The sequence below is a fragment of the Diabrotica virgifera genome, chromosome 6, assembly GCF_917563875.1.
Source record: "Diabrotica virgifera virgifera chromosome 6, PGI_DIABVI_V3a".
Lineage (NCBI taxonomy): Eukaryota > Metazoa > Arthropoda > Insecta > Coleoptera > Chrysomelidae > Diabrotica > Diabrotica virgifera.
In genome coordinates this window covers 225971113-225988024 of record NC_065448.1, presented here as the reverse complement: position 1 = coordinate 225988024, position 16912 = coordinate 225971113, and the positions used below count along the sequence as shown (strand labels likewise).

At 32.3% G+C, this 16912-nt stretch overlaps 2 protein-coding genes across 4 annotated transcripts in view; one reads left to right on the top strand and one right to left on the bottom strand.

Annotated features, from left to right (window-relative positions):
- Window positions 1-16912, bottom strand: part of LOC114342438 (uncharacterized) — a 211228-nt gene that overhangs the window by 105107 nt on the left and 89209 nt on the right. The gene's annotated exons all lie outside the window — the stretch shown is intronic.
- Window positions 1-16912, top strand: part of LOC114342439 (E3 ubiquitin-protein ligase SHPRH-like) — a 160832-nt gene that overhangs the window by 89961 nt on the left and 53959 nt on the right. For all 3 annotated transcript variants that reach the window (XM_050653774.1, XM_050653773.1, XM_050653772.1), the window contains exon 10: window positions 13506-13697. In XM_050653774.1, the coding sequence (XP_050509731.1) occupies window positions 13506-13697 (192 nt within the window). The remainder of the gene's footprint in view (window positions 1-13505; window positions 13698-16912) is intronic.

The following is a 16912-nucleotide window of genomic DNA, read 5'->3' as shown; positions in this document are numbered from 1 at the left end:
TATTAACTTAAAATTGTTATTGTAATACCATACAAAAAAACACAAATAGTCTGGCTAATTGGCTCTGTCAAAGCCATTAATAAAAAAAAAAAAAAAAAAAAAAAAAAAAAAAAAAAAAAAAAAAAAAAAAAAAAAAATCTTCATTTTTCTCTAAGTTGATAGATTTCGAGTTTTAAGCGATTAAAATCTGAAAAATGCAAAAATAAGCATTTTCGAAACTTGAAAATTCATGTGTAAATGATTATTTTTGATGTTCTCAAGTGTGTAAATTGAAGTTTAAACTTAAACATTCAATTTCAATATTCTGATCAGTAACAGGCGCTTATTTCAATAATTTATACCGTTGTTTTTAATTGATAATTATTCGCATCCACTTTCGCCGTAAACGCCGCGGCGGCGCGTCGCACTATATGGTGCATATCGCACTATATGGTGCGTATCGCACTATTTGATTGGCGTATTTGATTAGCACATTGGCAATAATTAATTGGATAAATTAATAAATTTTTTAAAAAAACTATCCACAAGGAAGAATTTCCTGTAACTGGCTGTATACCATTAATTACAACTAAAATTTAAAAAAAATTGTCCTGGTAAAAGGTATATTAGTTTAAAAAGCCCCTATAGGGCTACAAACATAGAAACAAAACGTTTTCGCTCTGTAACAAGAGCATCATCGGTGTTGATCCACTTACCACGTGTGGGAGTCATATGTTGCCCTAGGACCGTAGCCATAGGAATTTTATCCATCCTTTGGATTTTGCCATGTTTGTATCTTTATAAGACTTTTAGTCTGTTTTTGAAAGGCTTTGACCTTTGTATTTTTTGGTTGGCTCACCATGTTCTTGTAACACTGATGATGCTCTTGTTACAGAGCGAAAACGTTTTGTTTCTGTTTGTAGCCCTATAGGGGCTTTTTAAACTAATACACCTTTTACCAGGACAAAATTTTTTATTAAATTTTATTTAAAAAAACTATGTTAATAATACAGTGGAGCCCCGCAAATCCGAACCCCGCTAATCCGAACGTTCGGCAAATCCGAACCCACGGAAAGTTAAAAAAATTTAAAAATTCAAGACAAAAACTTAAAAACATGTTTATTATACATAGTAAAACCAGAAAATTTAACAATGTAGGATTAATAAGGCGTATTCTTTAAGAAGTCGGCAACTTTCGTCCGACGCATGGAGGTGTAGTGAGTTAACGCAGCGATGTTAAACCATTTACGCATAAACATTACATCGACCGGTAACGCAGCAGAGTTCTGCTCCACGTAACGTAGAGCCACATCCAGAGCTTTAGTGGCAACTGCGTGTGACACTCGATCTGGCAGAAAAACTTCTTTCTCGCTTTCTTCTTCTTCATTAGGGCTGCCTTAAGGTTGAACCAAATCTACAATGTCTTCATCCGCAAATTATTTATTGGTGCCCATTGTCGTCAGCTTCAATACATTTTGTAATTGCACTTTCTTCTTTGTTTTCACATCTTGGAAGTTGTGTTACGACTTCTAGATCATCTTATAATGGAGCTTCTTCAAACTGTAAATCTGGCCACAACTTCTTCCATGATTTTGTAATTAAAGTCTAAGGGCTGTTGTCCCAGGCCTCAGCCACCCAATAAATGAGATCTTTTACGGTGATTTTTTCAGGTTGTCAGTAGTGGACGGCTTTCCTCGGCTTTTAATACAGTCCGTACCAAATTTTTTCTATAATACAGTTTCATAAACTGCAGCATACCCTGGACCATGGGTTGCAATAAGGTGGTCTAATTGGGTTGTAGGAAAACAGCTTTTCCACTTCCTTATTGAATATCAAAACGGATGGAACAAATTGTTTTTCAAATCATTCCTTAAAAAGTGCGCTATTCATCCATGTTTTCCAGGCTAACTTTCGGATAATCCGAACTTTTCGGAATCCGAACCGGCTGTCCCCCCAATTAGTTCGGATTTGCGGGGTTCTACTGTATATTATAACATTTTAATAAATGTCTAGTACTTGTTGGGAATTTCTCGCATAAGTACGTATAATATGTATACGCACCATAAAGTGCGACGCGCGACGATTAACCATTAAAACCGACAATCTATATTGAAATAAGCCCCGATTTCTCCTTAGAATCTTGAAATTGAATGTATAAGCTTCAATTTAGGCACTTGTACACTAATATAATTAATTTACACATAAGTTTTCAAGACTCGAAAATGCGTATGTGTATTTTCGCATTTTCAACGAAAACTTTTCGTTTATAAATTCGCAAAAGTGTGTGTGTTATTGCGTTGCCGCTCCTGCAATAGAGCAGATTTATCGATGGATTCTTATGTAGTTTTGTCTTGTGAATCCAAATCTGAAAACGGAATTTCGATGTCTCTAACCGTCTTCGAGATAATCGACCTCAAAATCTAAAATGTGACGTCACAACCCGTTTATTTTCTGCCGACAAACTAAACGTCAGCTAAAATCGTTGCTAATAGTAAGTAGGCTAGTTTTTTAAACTGAATTTGTTAAGCAAAGCATAGGTTATTTACATTTGAGTTTGACACTTCGTGAATGTCAAACTAAATTTTAAATTAAGTATTAATAAAGTACCAACAACATTTGATAGTGAATTTAATTATTATATAAAATAAATGAGATGTTCAAAAATACAATTTGAGTATATTTTAAAAGCAATAATTTATTAACTTTAAAAACGTTTATACGACTATACGGCATCCCCTTCAATCGAGTACCTAATGAATGGACTGTTCCATTTGTTACGAAATGAAAATTGTATTATAGTCGGTTCGCTAAACTCAGACACAATTGGCTAGTGATTTTAGTATTAGGTAATTTTTTTGTTTTTTGCAAAAAATTGGCAAAATTACTAATTATTTAGTAATTATTAACTATTTATAATTATTATTTTTACCCAAATTGGCAAAATTACTTACTAAAATTACTAGCCAGTTGTGTCTGAGTTTAGCGAACCGACTAGGTATATGATATATTGTTTGGAATAAAAAATTATGGTCTGATATGTGCAATTACATCCTTCTAATGGAAAAAAATATTTGAAGATTTTTCTCAAATTATGGATACCAACAACATTTTCATTTATAACTCTTTTATTTTTAATTTGACGAAGAAAAGTTATTCTTCATAAAACGCTCTTCATGGTCTAAGATTTATGATGCAACCATCATATATAAAATTTTATTAATTTTATACGAGGTATATAAAAAATATCAATTTCGATCAAGAGTAAAGTATCTTTATAGTTCATAACATTTAAATTAGAATGATATAATTGCACATTAAAACATAATTTTTAATTTTAAAAAACTTTTCATAATAGCAATTTTCCATATTATGAATTAAAATACGTAAACAAACAAAGTCTTCGTTATGATAATGCTCGCATTTTCAGCTTGTTTAGCTTTTAACTCGCTTATAACTCAAAAACTATCAACTTTTTGAGATAAATGACAAAAGACCTTTTGAGAAAAATGACTTTTTTGTTCAAAATCATCCAAAAAACCTAAAAATGAATTTTTCGGGGCATAAACATAATTTCTAATTTGTTTAAAAAAATTGTTTCCTCTTAGTCTGGGCTGATTATCGAAGAATAGGCCATTTTTGGGAAAAGTTATTTACCAGCAATTTTATTGCTGGAATCGAATCTTATGATTGTATATTTTAATAATATAGGTATGCAAAGTCCGCAGATAGTGTGCTACTTTTTTTATAAACAAAATGGCGCCCGAAAATCGTGTTTTTTTCAATTTTTGCTCTATACAGTGGAACCCCGTTAAGTCGGCCCCCGATAACCCGGAAGTCCGACTAACTCGGACCGATTTTTATCAGACAAAACAAACATTTCTTCATTTTGACTGAGTTTTTACCAAGAAATAAACAATACTGTATACAACTGTACGTAATTTAGATGTGCTGTGCATATTATGTATTTCATGTTTTTGCAATTATAATGTGTATTTGTTTATTATTTATATGTATTTTACTAATTTTTACCATATTCTCCGGCTAACCCGGATTTTCGATAACCCGGATCGGCCGCGGTCCCAATTAATCCGACTTATCGAGGTTTCACTATCGAGGTTCCACATCTCCAAAGATTTTAACTTTACACCAAAAACACTCAAATAAAAATTCACCGCAATTAAATTCTGCATAGAAACGTGTTTTTCCGATTTACTTCGACGAAAACTTTCCCCGGAAAAAGCGGGTTTTTCCAACAAAATCTTTAATTTTAAACTAAAGTTTTATATAAGTAATTGTTAATCAATAATTAAATAACTTGGTAATGTAAAAGCCGTTTTTGTATAGATTATAATTCCAGAAGCCGATGGAAATTGAATGAACAGTTTAGCAACAATTGAATTGTTAATTAAAAATTTACGGTCGCTATAATAACGACAATTATTATGATGTATAAGAATAACTATGATTTTTTTATAAAAAGACACTATACCTATCTAATGTACTTTACAGAATTGAAATTGGACTATTTAAGCGGCCTCAGGAATATTTTAAATTTAAAAAGAATTTTTTGGCTTATAAACAAATTGAATAGCTCGGGAAATATTAAACTAAATTAAATTGTGAAAACGGTATTCGAAAAACAGCGGCAGGACGCTTCTTTTAAAAGAAAAAACGTTTAATTATGATAAATAGTTCCTGAGATACAACCGGTCAAAGTTGACCGGAATTTACGGCAAAGATGTAAACAATAGGATCATAATTTTCAAACCATCACCTTTTTATTTTTGTCCTCTTTCTCCACACCAATTTTCATATCCTTAAAATACTCATAACATATATTATTATAATAAAAACTATCGATAATACGTGTGAAAATTACCAAAAATAGCAAAATTCCAATCAAAAATTAGGTTGGAGAAAATGTAACCGTCAAAGTTCAAAATCGGTATACGTTAAAAAAATGCATTTTCTCGGCTTCCCATGGAGCAATTTCCTTCATTCTTTTTTTGTTCCCAAGTAACTCGAGTAGAGCCATCGAACTAACGCATTATTAAATGTCAGACTTGCTTTTGTTTTGTTATAATAAATTAATTTATTTTTTATAACACAAAATTTTAATTTGTTTAAATAAAAATTGTTTAAATAATAAAGTGAATCGGGAAAAACATGTCACTATGCAGAATTTAATTGCGGTGAATTTTTATTTGGGTGTTTTTGGAGTAAAGTTAAAATCTTTGGAGTTATAGAGCAAAAATTGAAAAAAAACACGATTTTCGGGCGCCATTTTGTTTATAAAAAAAGTAGCACACTATCTGCGGACTTTGCATACCTATATTATTAATACATACAATAATAAGATTCGATTCCAGCAATAAAATTGCTGGTAAATAACTTTTCCTTGTATTTTGCTAATTAGCCCAGAGTATCTGTAAAAAAAATGTATAACCGGTATGAAGTTTGAAATGAGTTTAGTGCAACTGATTTTCATTAGCGAGTTGAGATATTCATCTGTTAGCTGAGAGCTGTACCGATTCCTAATAAAGTGCATTCTTGAAAAAACGGCTTCGCACACATAAGTTGAGCCTAATGTAGTACACAATTTCATGGCCAAAGATTTTCAAAATTACAAAACACTATATTCTGAATGTAATCGCGGTCCGCACAAAACTAGCCCACTGTCCGCTAAATGGTGACCCCTGATCTATATGATGGATAAAAATTGTAAAAATAATTTGAAATTAGATTTTTTTATATAATATGAAGTCATTATGAAGTAATCAGATTATAGTTCTTCCACTCTATCTTTTCCCATGCATGAAATTATTCACGATTTATTTTTGTTGTTTTTGTAGATTTTGTATAGTTTTTAGTTGTAGAAGTACTTGAACAACTTTATTTAGTTTTAAGCAGTGAATAAATAAACATGAGTGAATATTTCCGAAAGTTGTTGGTAGACAATACAGATGTTGCTAGTAGGTACAAGCAAAAGATTGGCAAAATAAATAATATAGATTCATCTTCTTTCAACGAGTTTGAGTTAACCTACAGTGGAGACAGTTTCCCAAGTGTAAGTAACATGGACATAATATGTAGTTAGTTATTTAACATTTTTATGGGACATTTTATAGCATTTAACCCTTGTTTTTGTCTCTCATAATAACTTGTTCAGTTCAGTTTTATGCTTAAAGTGTAGCACTGATGGTAATCGATAAAACTAAACTATCACGATTACTTCGCATTCCACATTTCAATACGCTACAGAAATGAGGAATATTATCTTTTTAAATTAAATCTTCCAGTGAAAGTGTTAAATGAATCCTTGTACAAAACAAAATTACAAAGAAACGTAACTAAAATTATCTAAAACACATTAAGAACTAACAGAATATCATTTATGTTTGCTTCCCAGCCGCCATGTTGATTTAATTTTGACAGCATGTTGGAATGCCCTATAGCATAGCCACTTTTACTTTACAAGCCATGAAGAGAAAAAGGCAACGTAGTCCGACTTTCGGACTACCGGTTTCTAAACTACGATTTTAAAGTACAAATTCTGGTAAAAGTTATTATATAATATTATATAGTATTTTTTGAGTCGAACAAGAAAATATTATTAACTAGAAGTTTGTACAAAATAAAATTAAAAGTAATTCCTTGTAAGTAACGTTTATTATACAAAAAAAAACCAATAACAAGAATATAAATGGGATTCATTTTATCAATCCTAAGAAAACTAATAGGTATTTTTCAAAAATTTAAACGCAGAATGAAAGATTACGTTAGGACCGAGGGCCGAAAGTCCCTGAAAACTTCTATGTTTATTTTAATAAGTTACAGGGGTGAAAAAATAATAAAATTTAGTGTGATTTTTAGTTTCAGATATGTCATTCAAAAAAGCTTTTTATTCATTCTAAGGGACTTTCGGTTCTCGGTAATAAAGTAATCTTTCATTCTGCGTTTAAATTTTTCAAAAATACTTATTAGTTTTCTCAGGATTCGAAAAAAATGATTACATTTAAAATTGAAAATTTTGACAGGCGTCAAAATTTTGCATTTTGTTCCTTTCCCCTTAAAGTTTGTCGCACCTATTTAGAACCACCCTGAATTGTTAAAGAACAAATCTAGTTGTTAAAGTACCTAGCTAACCTTTTTTATTATCCAACATAAGCGAATTAATCAAAAAAACAGAATGTTATTAAGAAAACCGGAGTCTATGGTTGGGTTTTAATTTCAGTATTTTATAAATGCCCGGTACACAATAAAACTTTAACTGGTTAGCAACAATAGTATTACAGCGGTATTGTTAAAGAATTAGACTATAACATATTAAAAAAATTACTTAAATCGGCCAACAGGTTTAGGAAATATAAGACATTAAAAATGACAAAATTTTTAAGTGGACGGATTTCTATATGCACGCAAGTTTATATAAAAATATATTATATTGAACTAAAATCATCTTAGTAACATACCTTTTAATGTTCTTTGTAATTTTGGAGCACGAAATATTGTAAAATGTTTCAGTTTCTCTATAAATACGGTGAATATTATTTAAAAACAAATGGGAACTGTCAGAATTAATCAGTCTACCAATAGATGTTGCCATGTTTCAACTTCATGGCTTGTTAAGTAAAGGTGGCTATGCCTATAGTCAGAAATAGTCAAGCCAGAGATCCACACCATTCACGTCAATAATTTTAAACCGGGTTATTGTCAATTAAATGGTTTATATTGGGGTTGGTGGTTTTACCTGCTATTAGAAATGACCCTGCTATTAGAAAAAAAAAATGGAAAAATTAATTGAAAAATCGTTCTTTATTCACATGCGGTTATGTCCTGAAAACATGGTAAAAATATCAAAAAAGGGGGTTAGTCGTATTTTGAGCACGTTCTCATCGGAAAATGACTAACCTAAAATTTTATACTAAAAAATATCAAAAATCGTTATTTATCGACGCGTGTAACGGTCTCAAATACACCCATGAATCATCCTATATGTATAATACAATCACCGTTCCCAATGTAATGATTTTTAATGTTGTTCTGAAGCCGTTTATGAATAGCTGAATATATCAACTACTATTTTAGTTAATCTTGTTCCGAATCATTTGAATCTGACTCATTTATATCAGCAATTTAGACACGTTTATACATTTTAAAGTAGACAACTTTAAAATAATATTGCCAATATTAAATAAATTATTAGAAGAATTTTTTACTAAGCAACAACATTTTTGTTTATTTTAGTATTATTTTGTATTTTGACAACGACACCCGAGTTGGGCGTCGAAACGATACGTTAAGAAAATCATTTTTTGGTAAAATTGTGGCTTATTACCCATGTTGGTTGATTCCTATTTGCCAGGAAGAAGTCACTGACTTTCGAAGGCGTGATTAGAATTTGCTTAAATTTTTTCTACAGGGTGATTGATTAGCAGAGTAAAGCTCAATAGCTCCGCCCTAGTAATAGATAGCAATAAAAGTTAATAACAAAAATTTTAGCCGCCTTTGAGCTTCACATTACAAAATTAGTTAAAATGTTACAGGGTGTTCGATAACACAGTGGCAGACCAAACTTATGTTTTTTTTTAATGGAACACCCTATATTTTATTTTAAATTCGAATTCCTGTTAACTTCTACATCACAAAAATATAAAGGTTTGTTATGTTATACAGGGTATTTACAAAGTTATAACCAATTTTATATGAAAATCGTAACAAGTTCAACTCCCTGTATTAATAAAAATAAACAAAACAGCAATGGTTTATTAATGCCATATTTTTTTTATTTATTGTCAAAATTTTCAAGAATTATTGACATTGCTAATTTTCTTTATATCAAATACAGGGTGAGTCAAAACGCAAGTACATTATTTTCTCAGTAACGTTAAATGGAACACCCTGTATTTTATATCATTATTGAAAAGTAACATTACCGTACTATAATTTTTATATAACATTCCCTATGCCCAAATTTATTAGTTTTCGAGATATTTTCATTTTTCAGAGCCAATTATTTTAGGTGTTTAAATTTATCTAAATTTTAAGTAAGAAATGACTGAATTGACAATTGAAGATTACCGGTTATCAATCCAGTAATCAATGTAACACTGTAGCAAATAAAGAAATAAAAAGAATTTATTAGTAATACATTTTACAAACAAATAAACAAAGAAAATTACTAATAAATTTTACAAAAAAACACACAAACACAAAATACATTTTGTGAAGACAATTAAACAGTACTTTTGTATGTAAATGTAACAATGTAACAAATAAAGAACGAAACATAATTTATCAGTAATACATTTTGCAAAAAAAAAACATGTTGGAAAAAATTAGAAGCTACTTTTAATAAAATATTTTTAATATTTAATTACATAAGGTGTTCAAAATTATCTCCTAACACATTTATGCACGCCTAAAAACGATCATTGAATGAGCTACTTACTCTACGGAGCATTTGTAAATTAACACATCGAAATACACTTTGTATTCTATTTTTCATCTCATCCCTTGTTGTTGGAGCTATTTTATAAAACTTCATTATTAACGTAACCCCAAAAAAATCAGTCCAGTTTATTAAATTCTGGTGATTTGTGTGGCCACGCTACTGGTCCATTGAAAAATGAAAATATCTCGAAAACTAATAAATTTAGATATATGGAATGTTATCTAAAAATTAAAGTACGGTAATGGTACTTTTCAATAGTGATATAAAATACAGGGTGTTCCATTTAAAATTACTGAGCAAATAATGTACTGGCATTTTGACTCACCCTGTATTTGATATAAAGAAAGTTAGCAATATCGACCATTGCTGTTTTGCTTATTTTTATTTATACAGGGAGTTGAACTTGTTACGATTTTCATATAAAATTGGTTATAACTTTGTAAATACCCTGTATAACATAACAAACCTTTATATTTTTGTGATGGAGATGTTAACAGGAATTCGAATTTAAAATAAAATATAGGGTGTTCCATTTAAAAAGACATAAGTTTGGTCTGCCACTGTGTTATCGAACACCCTGTAACATTCTAACTAATTTTGTAATGTGAAGCTCGAAGGTGGCTAAAATTTTTGTTAACTTTTATTGCTATCTATTACTATAGCGGAGCTATTGAGCTTTACTCTACTAATCAATCACCCTGGATTCGTTGTTGAGATGAGGAGTGGAAATTGGATAATTTTTGATTGGTAAAACCTGACATGGCTGAGTAGGGTAGAATGATAGGGAGATGGAAGGAGTTTTGGTTTTGAGACATTTCTAAAGAGATTCGAGTTGAGTTCTGAGGAGTCTAGAGTAGAATTCTGGTGTTCTTTCCGTCGGCAGGCTAACTCTTTTGCCTTGCCGACGGAAACGATTGTTTAATAATGTTTCAATGGAGATAGTTAAATGTATTTAGTGCAGTTGTTCAAGTTCCAGAGCCGAAGTAGGCTCAAGTGTCCGCTGTATCTACGGTCGTAGAGAGTGCAAATTCTCGGCCGCATTTTGTGTTTCAAGAAACGGATTAAACTGATCCGAATTTGGTTTTCGTTGGTCGAAAAGTTTTTCGTTTCTTTCAATTAAGTTTACTCAATAACAATAACGATAATAATATCCAAGTGTCGAATACCATAAACGAACAATGGAATTTCACCTTTAATGTATTTATTAGCTGTACTTTATCTGTCAAAATGAGTGACATTATGTGCTGTGACAGCAAATGTGCCATGACATCAAGGAAATTGTTTAACACCTTAACTGCCGCATGGACTATCGAACACCCACGGATAAAGAGAAGAACAAGGTACTTGCGCTATTTTTAATTTTTGAACTCTTACGTTTTCTCTCAAATTAATAAAATGAAGGACTTTTTTTTTCTTAATAACAACTTTGCTAATTTTTTATTTATATTCAATAAAGCAAGACTTATGTTTAATTATTAGATTTTCTTTAAAAATCTCTATCCTTCTTAGAAAGTAACGATGCATGAGAGTAGCTACGGTAAATACAAGTATTTCAAATAGCCGGCATTCTTAGTTTTATGTTTTTTACAAGTAGACATTATACTATATCAAAAATGAATAATCTTTTTCAATTTCGTAACAAAACGAAAATATAGCCGCATCATATTCTAGTCCAATCAGAGAGTGCAGCAAGCACCTCTACCGGTTTCGAAACTTATTAGTCTCTCATCCGGAGGCACATATGCTGCTCTCTCTGATCCAACCAAAACAAACCCCGGCGTGCAGTCACGGATTGCAACGAACGAAATGGCATAGATGCCCTAGCGGCAACTACTAGCAAAAGACAAGTTTTCACTCTAATGGTATATAAAGCAACACAATGTTACTCTATATCCCACCAGATGGAAAACAATGGGAACCTTCTCTGGTTACACCTCCGACACCTGGTTACACAACCAGAGAAGGTTCCCATTGTTTTCAGTCTGGTAGTATATAGAGTAACATTGTGTTGCTTTATATACCATTAGAGTGAAAACTTAGTCTTTTATTATACTATATCTTCTTTTTAATTATGGCACCTCCGAGCATTTGAGTTTCTATTATATTTAAAATCTTTTAAGAACCTACCCCTTATGTCTCTGAAGACTTAAAGCTACCGAGGCACTCCGTAAAGTTACGGCACCAAGTATATTTTTAGGTTTGTTTAATTTGTCGTGTTACATATTATTTTTTTGCCTTTGTTATCAAATAGGCGTGCTACATTAAATAGCGCCTGGAACGATGGTGCTACACGCGTATACTCCATCTAATTTACTTACCGTTGCACGTCATCCGCGCCATAGCCCGTGACGTCACATGATACCAACACGAAATATTTAGGCGGTAGGTGTGTTCTTTTTAAGAATCACTTTGTCTAGTACACTGGCATTACAGCCACTAGACATATTTTATTATATACGCGTAGAAATAATATTTAAAGATTTCTGTTAACTTAAAGAAATACACAATAATATGTTTCATTTAATTTGTATAAATGGATTATAAAGCGTTTTTATGAAGCACATTTGTTTGGAACACACTGTAACTGTAATCGAACGAAGGTGATATTTTGGCATAAATTGGTAACATTTATTTTTATTTGACAGATGCGGTAATAACACTTCACATTTGTTTATATTCTTTACTATAAGTATTTGTTTCATTATATTTACTGTTTTTATTATGTACTTTAACGTAAGATTATAAGTTATCTCTTGGTTTCATTTCTAAAGTTTTTATTTATTTACATTGAATATTAATTTTAACACCTAAGATTGGAAACAAAGGCCCGAATATATAAGTCAGTTATTAGGCCAGTTATGACTTACACGGCCGAAACAAGACCAGATACAAGCAAAACACGAAGACATCTAGAAACCAACGAAATGAAGATCTTAAGAAGGATTGCTGGAAAAGGACTACAGGATAGGGTAAGAAGTGAGGAAATTAGACGCATATGTGGGGTAGACAATATAAATACCTGGGTAAAGAACAGAAAAGAAGAGTGGAATGAGCACATAAGCAGGATGTCTGAATCAAGGATAGTAAGAATAGCCAGGGACAAGTCACCGGTAGGCAGGAGAAGTGTAGGACGCCCAAGGAAAAGATGGAATGACAACTTAGGGGCAGAATGAAAGGCACCATTGAAGAAAAACAGGCAGTACTGCCTATATAAAAGAAGAAGAAGAATATTAATTTGTTTTGCTGTATAATCCACTTCCTCAAAAATTATGTGACGTATTTGATTTAAAATGAATTCAAGAATTTTTTGTAATTGGGCAACAATGTCAACTTAGATCTCTAACGTAAATAATGACATGCAACTGTAAGTAAATTAGACGGACTGTAGTTGAGTATATGTGCTAAAAACAAGGGGAAAACACCAAAAAAAAAAAGGTTTTCTTCGAATTTTGAGGTTGTTCCGAAGAGAAAATGGCAAATCTAACTCGGTATTCAAACAAACGGAAAACATACACGGAAAATAATTATTTAGAAATTCGTCAAAGATTACCTACATAACCTTTTTTTTTAATGGTCTCAATTTTGATCCAAAAATTAGACTATTTATAAAAGATTTTTTATTTAGAAAAAACATTGTTCGTGATAGGGGCGCTCGGATCATCTAGGGAGCTATAAATTTTGCTAAATGGGCCTTTAAACGTATTTTCCAGTGGGAGCGTCAAGTATTACGTAACGCGATTTTTTAAGACTTTTGACACCCCCCCCCCCCCAACCTGCGTTACGTAATACTTTGGCTCCAGTGCCAAATCCCAGATAAGAATCCAGCTGAGTGCAGGTGCAGATTTTACCATCTTTTTTGTTACTACATTGTTTGTTTAGTGTGTTATTTATTTGCTTGTTTTTTACTTATCTCGCCAATTCTACAGATTTTGTCAAAAAGAAAATAAAATATTTTATTTTTTAGAAATAAAAAAAAATACGGATTTTCAAATAAATATAATTAAAATGGTATATAAGAAGGGTCCGTATTGATATAACTACATTTTTGTTACAATTAATTTTTTATTTGTAGGAACTGTACTCTTTCTGGGATGACTTAAAAATGCAGGTTTGGGATCTTTATCAATTTAACATGTGCAAAGTGCGGTTGCAGCTCAAACCCGAAGAAGAAGAAGAAAAGGAGGAAATTAACAATACCTTGAATAGCTTAACCTACAAATTACAGAGCAAAGGCAAAACCAGACATTTACTTAGCGTTCACGAGGTGAGTTTTAGAAATATTTAAAAAAATATATTATTTAATATTTTATTTCATATAAATTACGAATCAAATCTCCACACGAGATAGATACAGCAGCTCAATATTTCACCACCCTTGTGCAAGAAGCGGCATGGCAATCTACACCACGAACTGAACGCAGACCGACACATACAACAAATGTTCCCCTACACATTCGGCAACTCATTGCTGAAAAACGTCGTGCGAGAAGAAACTGGCAAAGATTTAGAAACACATAGATCAACATATATACAATACGACTACGTAGACAACTTGGAGTAGCCATCAAAGCTGCAAACAACTAAACCTTCGAACATTACATTACAAACCTTACAGCAAATGATCAGACACTATGGAAGGCGACTAAGCAGCTCAAAAAACCATACACAACTATTCCTCCCCTCCACAAATCAAATGGTGAATGGGCTCGTTCCAACAAAGAAAAAGCGGACGTCTTTGCTGAACATCTTACGAGTGTATTTCAAACCGAGCCACCAGACCCTGATGAAGAAGTGGAAGAACTAATTAGCGCAGCATGTCAAATTTCCCTTCCAATCAAAAGTTTTACTCCTATAGAAGTCAAGAAAGAAATAACCAAACTCAACTCACGAAAAGCTCCAGGTTATGACTTAATCTCGGCACAAGTACTAAAACAACTTCCTCGTAAGGCCATTATTATACTAACAGTAATATTTAATCGCATGTTAAGTTTATCATACTTTCCAAAAATATGGAAATTTGCAGAAATCATAATGATCCTTAAGCCAGACAAAGCGCCCAATGAAGTAACATCTTATCGACCCATCAGCCTACTCCCAATCGTTAGCAAAGTTTTTGAAAGATTGCTGCTACAAAGAATATACGCAGATCATGAATTCCTAACATTAGTCCTAACATCCTACAACACAACAAGTCCATCGAATAGTAAATGAAATATCAAAAACTCTCGAGGAAAAGAAATACTGCAACGCTGTATTCCTAGATATCTCACAAGCGTTTGACAAATTTTGGCACAGAGGTCTGCTTTAAAAAGTAAAATTAGCACTATCTAGTAACTATTTCCTCCTAATCAAATCCTACTTATTAAATAGATATTTCTCAGTAAAATTCAAAGACCAACAATCCAGCCTCTGTTCTCACTCTACACAGCCAATATACCAAAGTCTCATAATACTACGATCGCTTTATTTGCTGATGACGTAGCAATACTTGCTGTAAATGAAGATCACATACAAGCCTCACAAGACCTGCAACACCACCTGGACATACTCAGTGAATGGTACACAAAATGGCGAACAAAAGTAAACAAAACAAAATCATCTCAAATAACGTTTACCAACCGCTACAACACATGCCCACCTGTAAGAATGGAAAATGAACGAATACCAACAGTAACAGACGTTAAATACCTTGGCCTCCATCTTGACCAACGTCTTACTTGGAAAAAAACATATCCAGACCAAAAGAAGACAACTAGACTTGAAACTCCGGCAAATGTATTGGCTCCTTGGACGCAGATCAAAACTCAACATCCAAAACAAAATTCTTCTGTACAAAGCAATACTCAAACCTATTTGGTACTACGCACTACACCTCTGGGGCTGTGCAGAGTCAACATCAGTGAATATCATCCAGAGATCTCAGTCTAAAGTTCTAAGATCAATAGTAGATGCACCATGGTACGTAACTAATCAAACACTTCACGAAGACTTAAATATACCTTTCATCAGAGAAGAAATCCATCGAAACACGGAGTCATAAAATGAGCGTACCATTCACCATGAAAACGAGTTAGTAAGGGAATTATTCCATAATGGCCCTGCCATAAGGAGACTAGATAGAACCTGGCCTCAGGACCTATTTTAAAACTTCAACATAAATAGAATAAGATGAGACATCATTGGAAGTCTCTTCTTCGTGCCCAAAAACATGGAACACATTTACTTAATACTCTTTTAATGATGTAGATTGTAAATAAACATAATTGCATAAAAAAATTCATATAAAAGCATAGTACTTTAAGGTGATACAGTAGCGATCAACAGGTAGCCAAAACGCGTTCCAAGATTGCGGCTGTAATTTTGAATATTTTTTCGAGATATTTGGCACACGTATTCGTAATATAATAAAGAATGGCGGTACAGAGCCCAATTTGAAAAATACATTAATATGTGGAAATTACTCTGTAATTAAATACAATATTAAAAAAACGAGCCTGTACCGCCATTAAGAACAAAAAAATACACTTTCTTCAAATAAACTTTTATATCCGATGCCTAGATTTTTTGTCATTTTGGAACTACTAATGAAATAAAAAATTTTAGTAGTTCCAAAATGACACAAAATCTAGGCATCGGATAAAAAAGTTTATTTGAAGAAAGTGTATTTTTTTGTTCTTCTTAATGGCGGTACAGACTCGTTTTTTTAATATTATATTTAATTACAGAGTAATTTCCACACATTAATATATTTTTCAAATTGGCTCTGTACCGCCATTCTTTATCATATTACGAATACGTGTGCCAAATATTTCGAAAAAATATTCAAAATTACAGCCGCAATCTTGGAACGCGTGTTCGCTACCTGTTGATCGCTACTGTTTCCTCTTAAGATTAGCAACTGAGGTGATTAAAAGGAAAAAGCGTGAAAAAATAGGGTCGAACTGGTACGATGACGAATATGCACAAGCAACGCAAAGAAAAAAATCAAGCATATGCAAGGATTCAAACGCGAAGAACGAGACAAGCAGAAGAAGAGCATATGCACCTGAGATATGACGTAAAACGAATACTGAAAAGAAAGAAGGAGCATATAGAAAACCAACTGAAAGAACTAGAAAGTACAATACAAAAATGAAAACGCGAGAATTCTACAAGATTAGCCAGACCAGAAAGCAATTCAAACCTAGACTATCAATAGTTAGAAATAGAACAGGGGAAATTATAGAATCAACCAGACACTAGAAAGGTGGCAGAAAATTTTGAGTATAGACTAAAAAATACAAGTGAGATGAGGTTGCCAGAAGCAGAAATTCAGCTCGAATGCATGGACGACGAAAGAGAGGAAGATTCCCAACAAAGAAAGAAGTCATCAAAGCATCACAAAGGTTGAAAGAAAACAAAGCTCCTGGATCAGATGGCATACCTTCTGAACTCTTAACATGGCGGAAAAAATCTGACTTCTAGCTGGTAAACTAATTT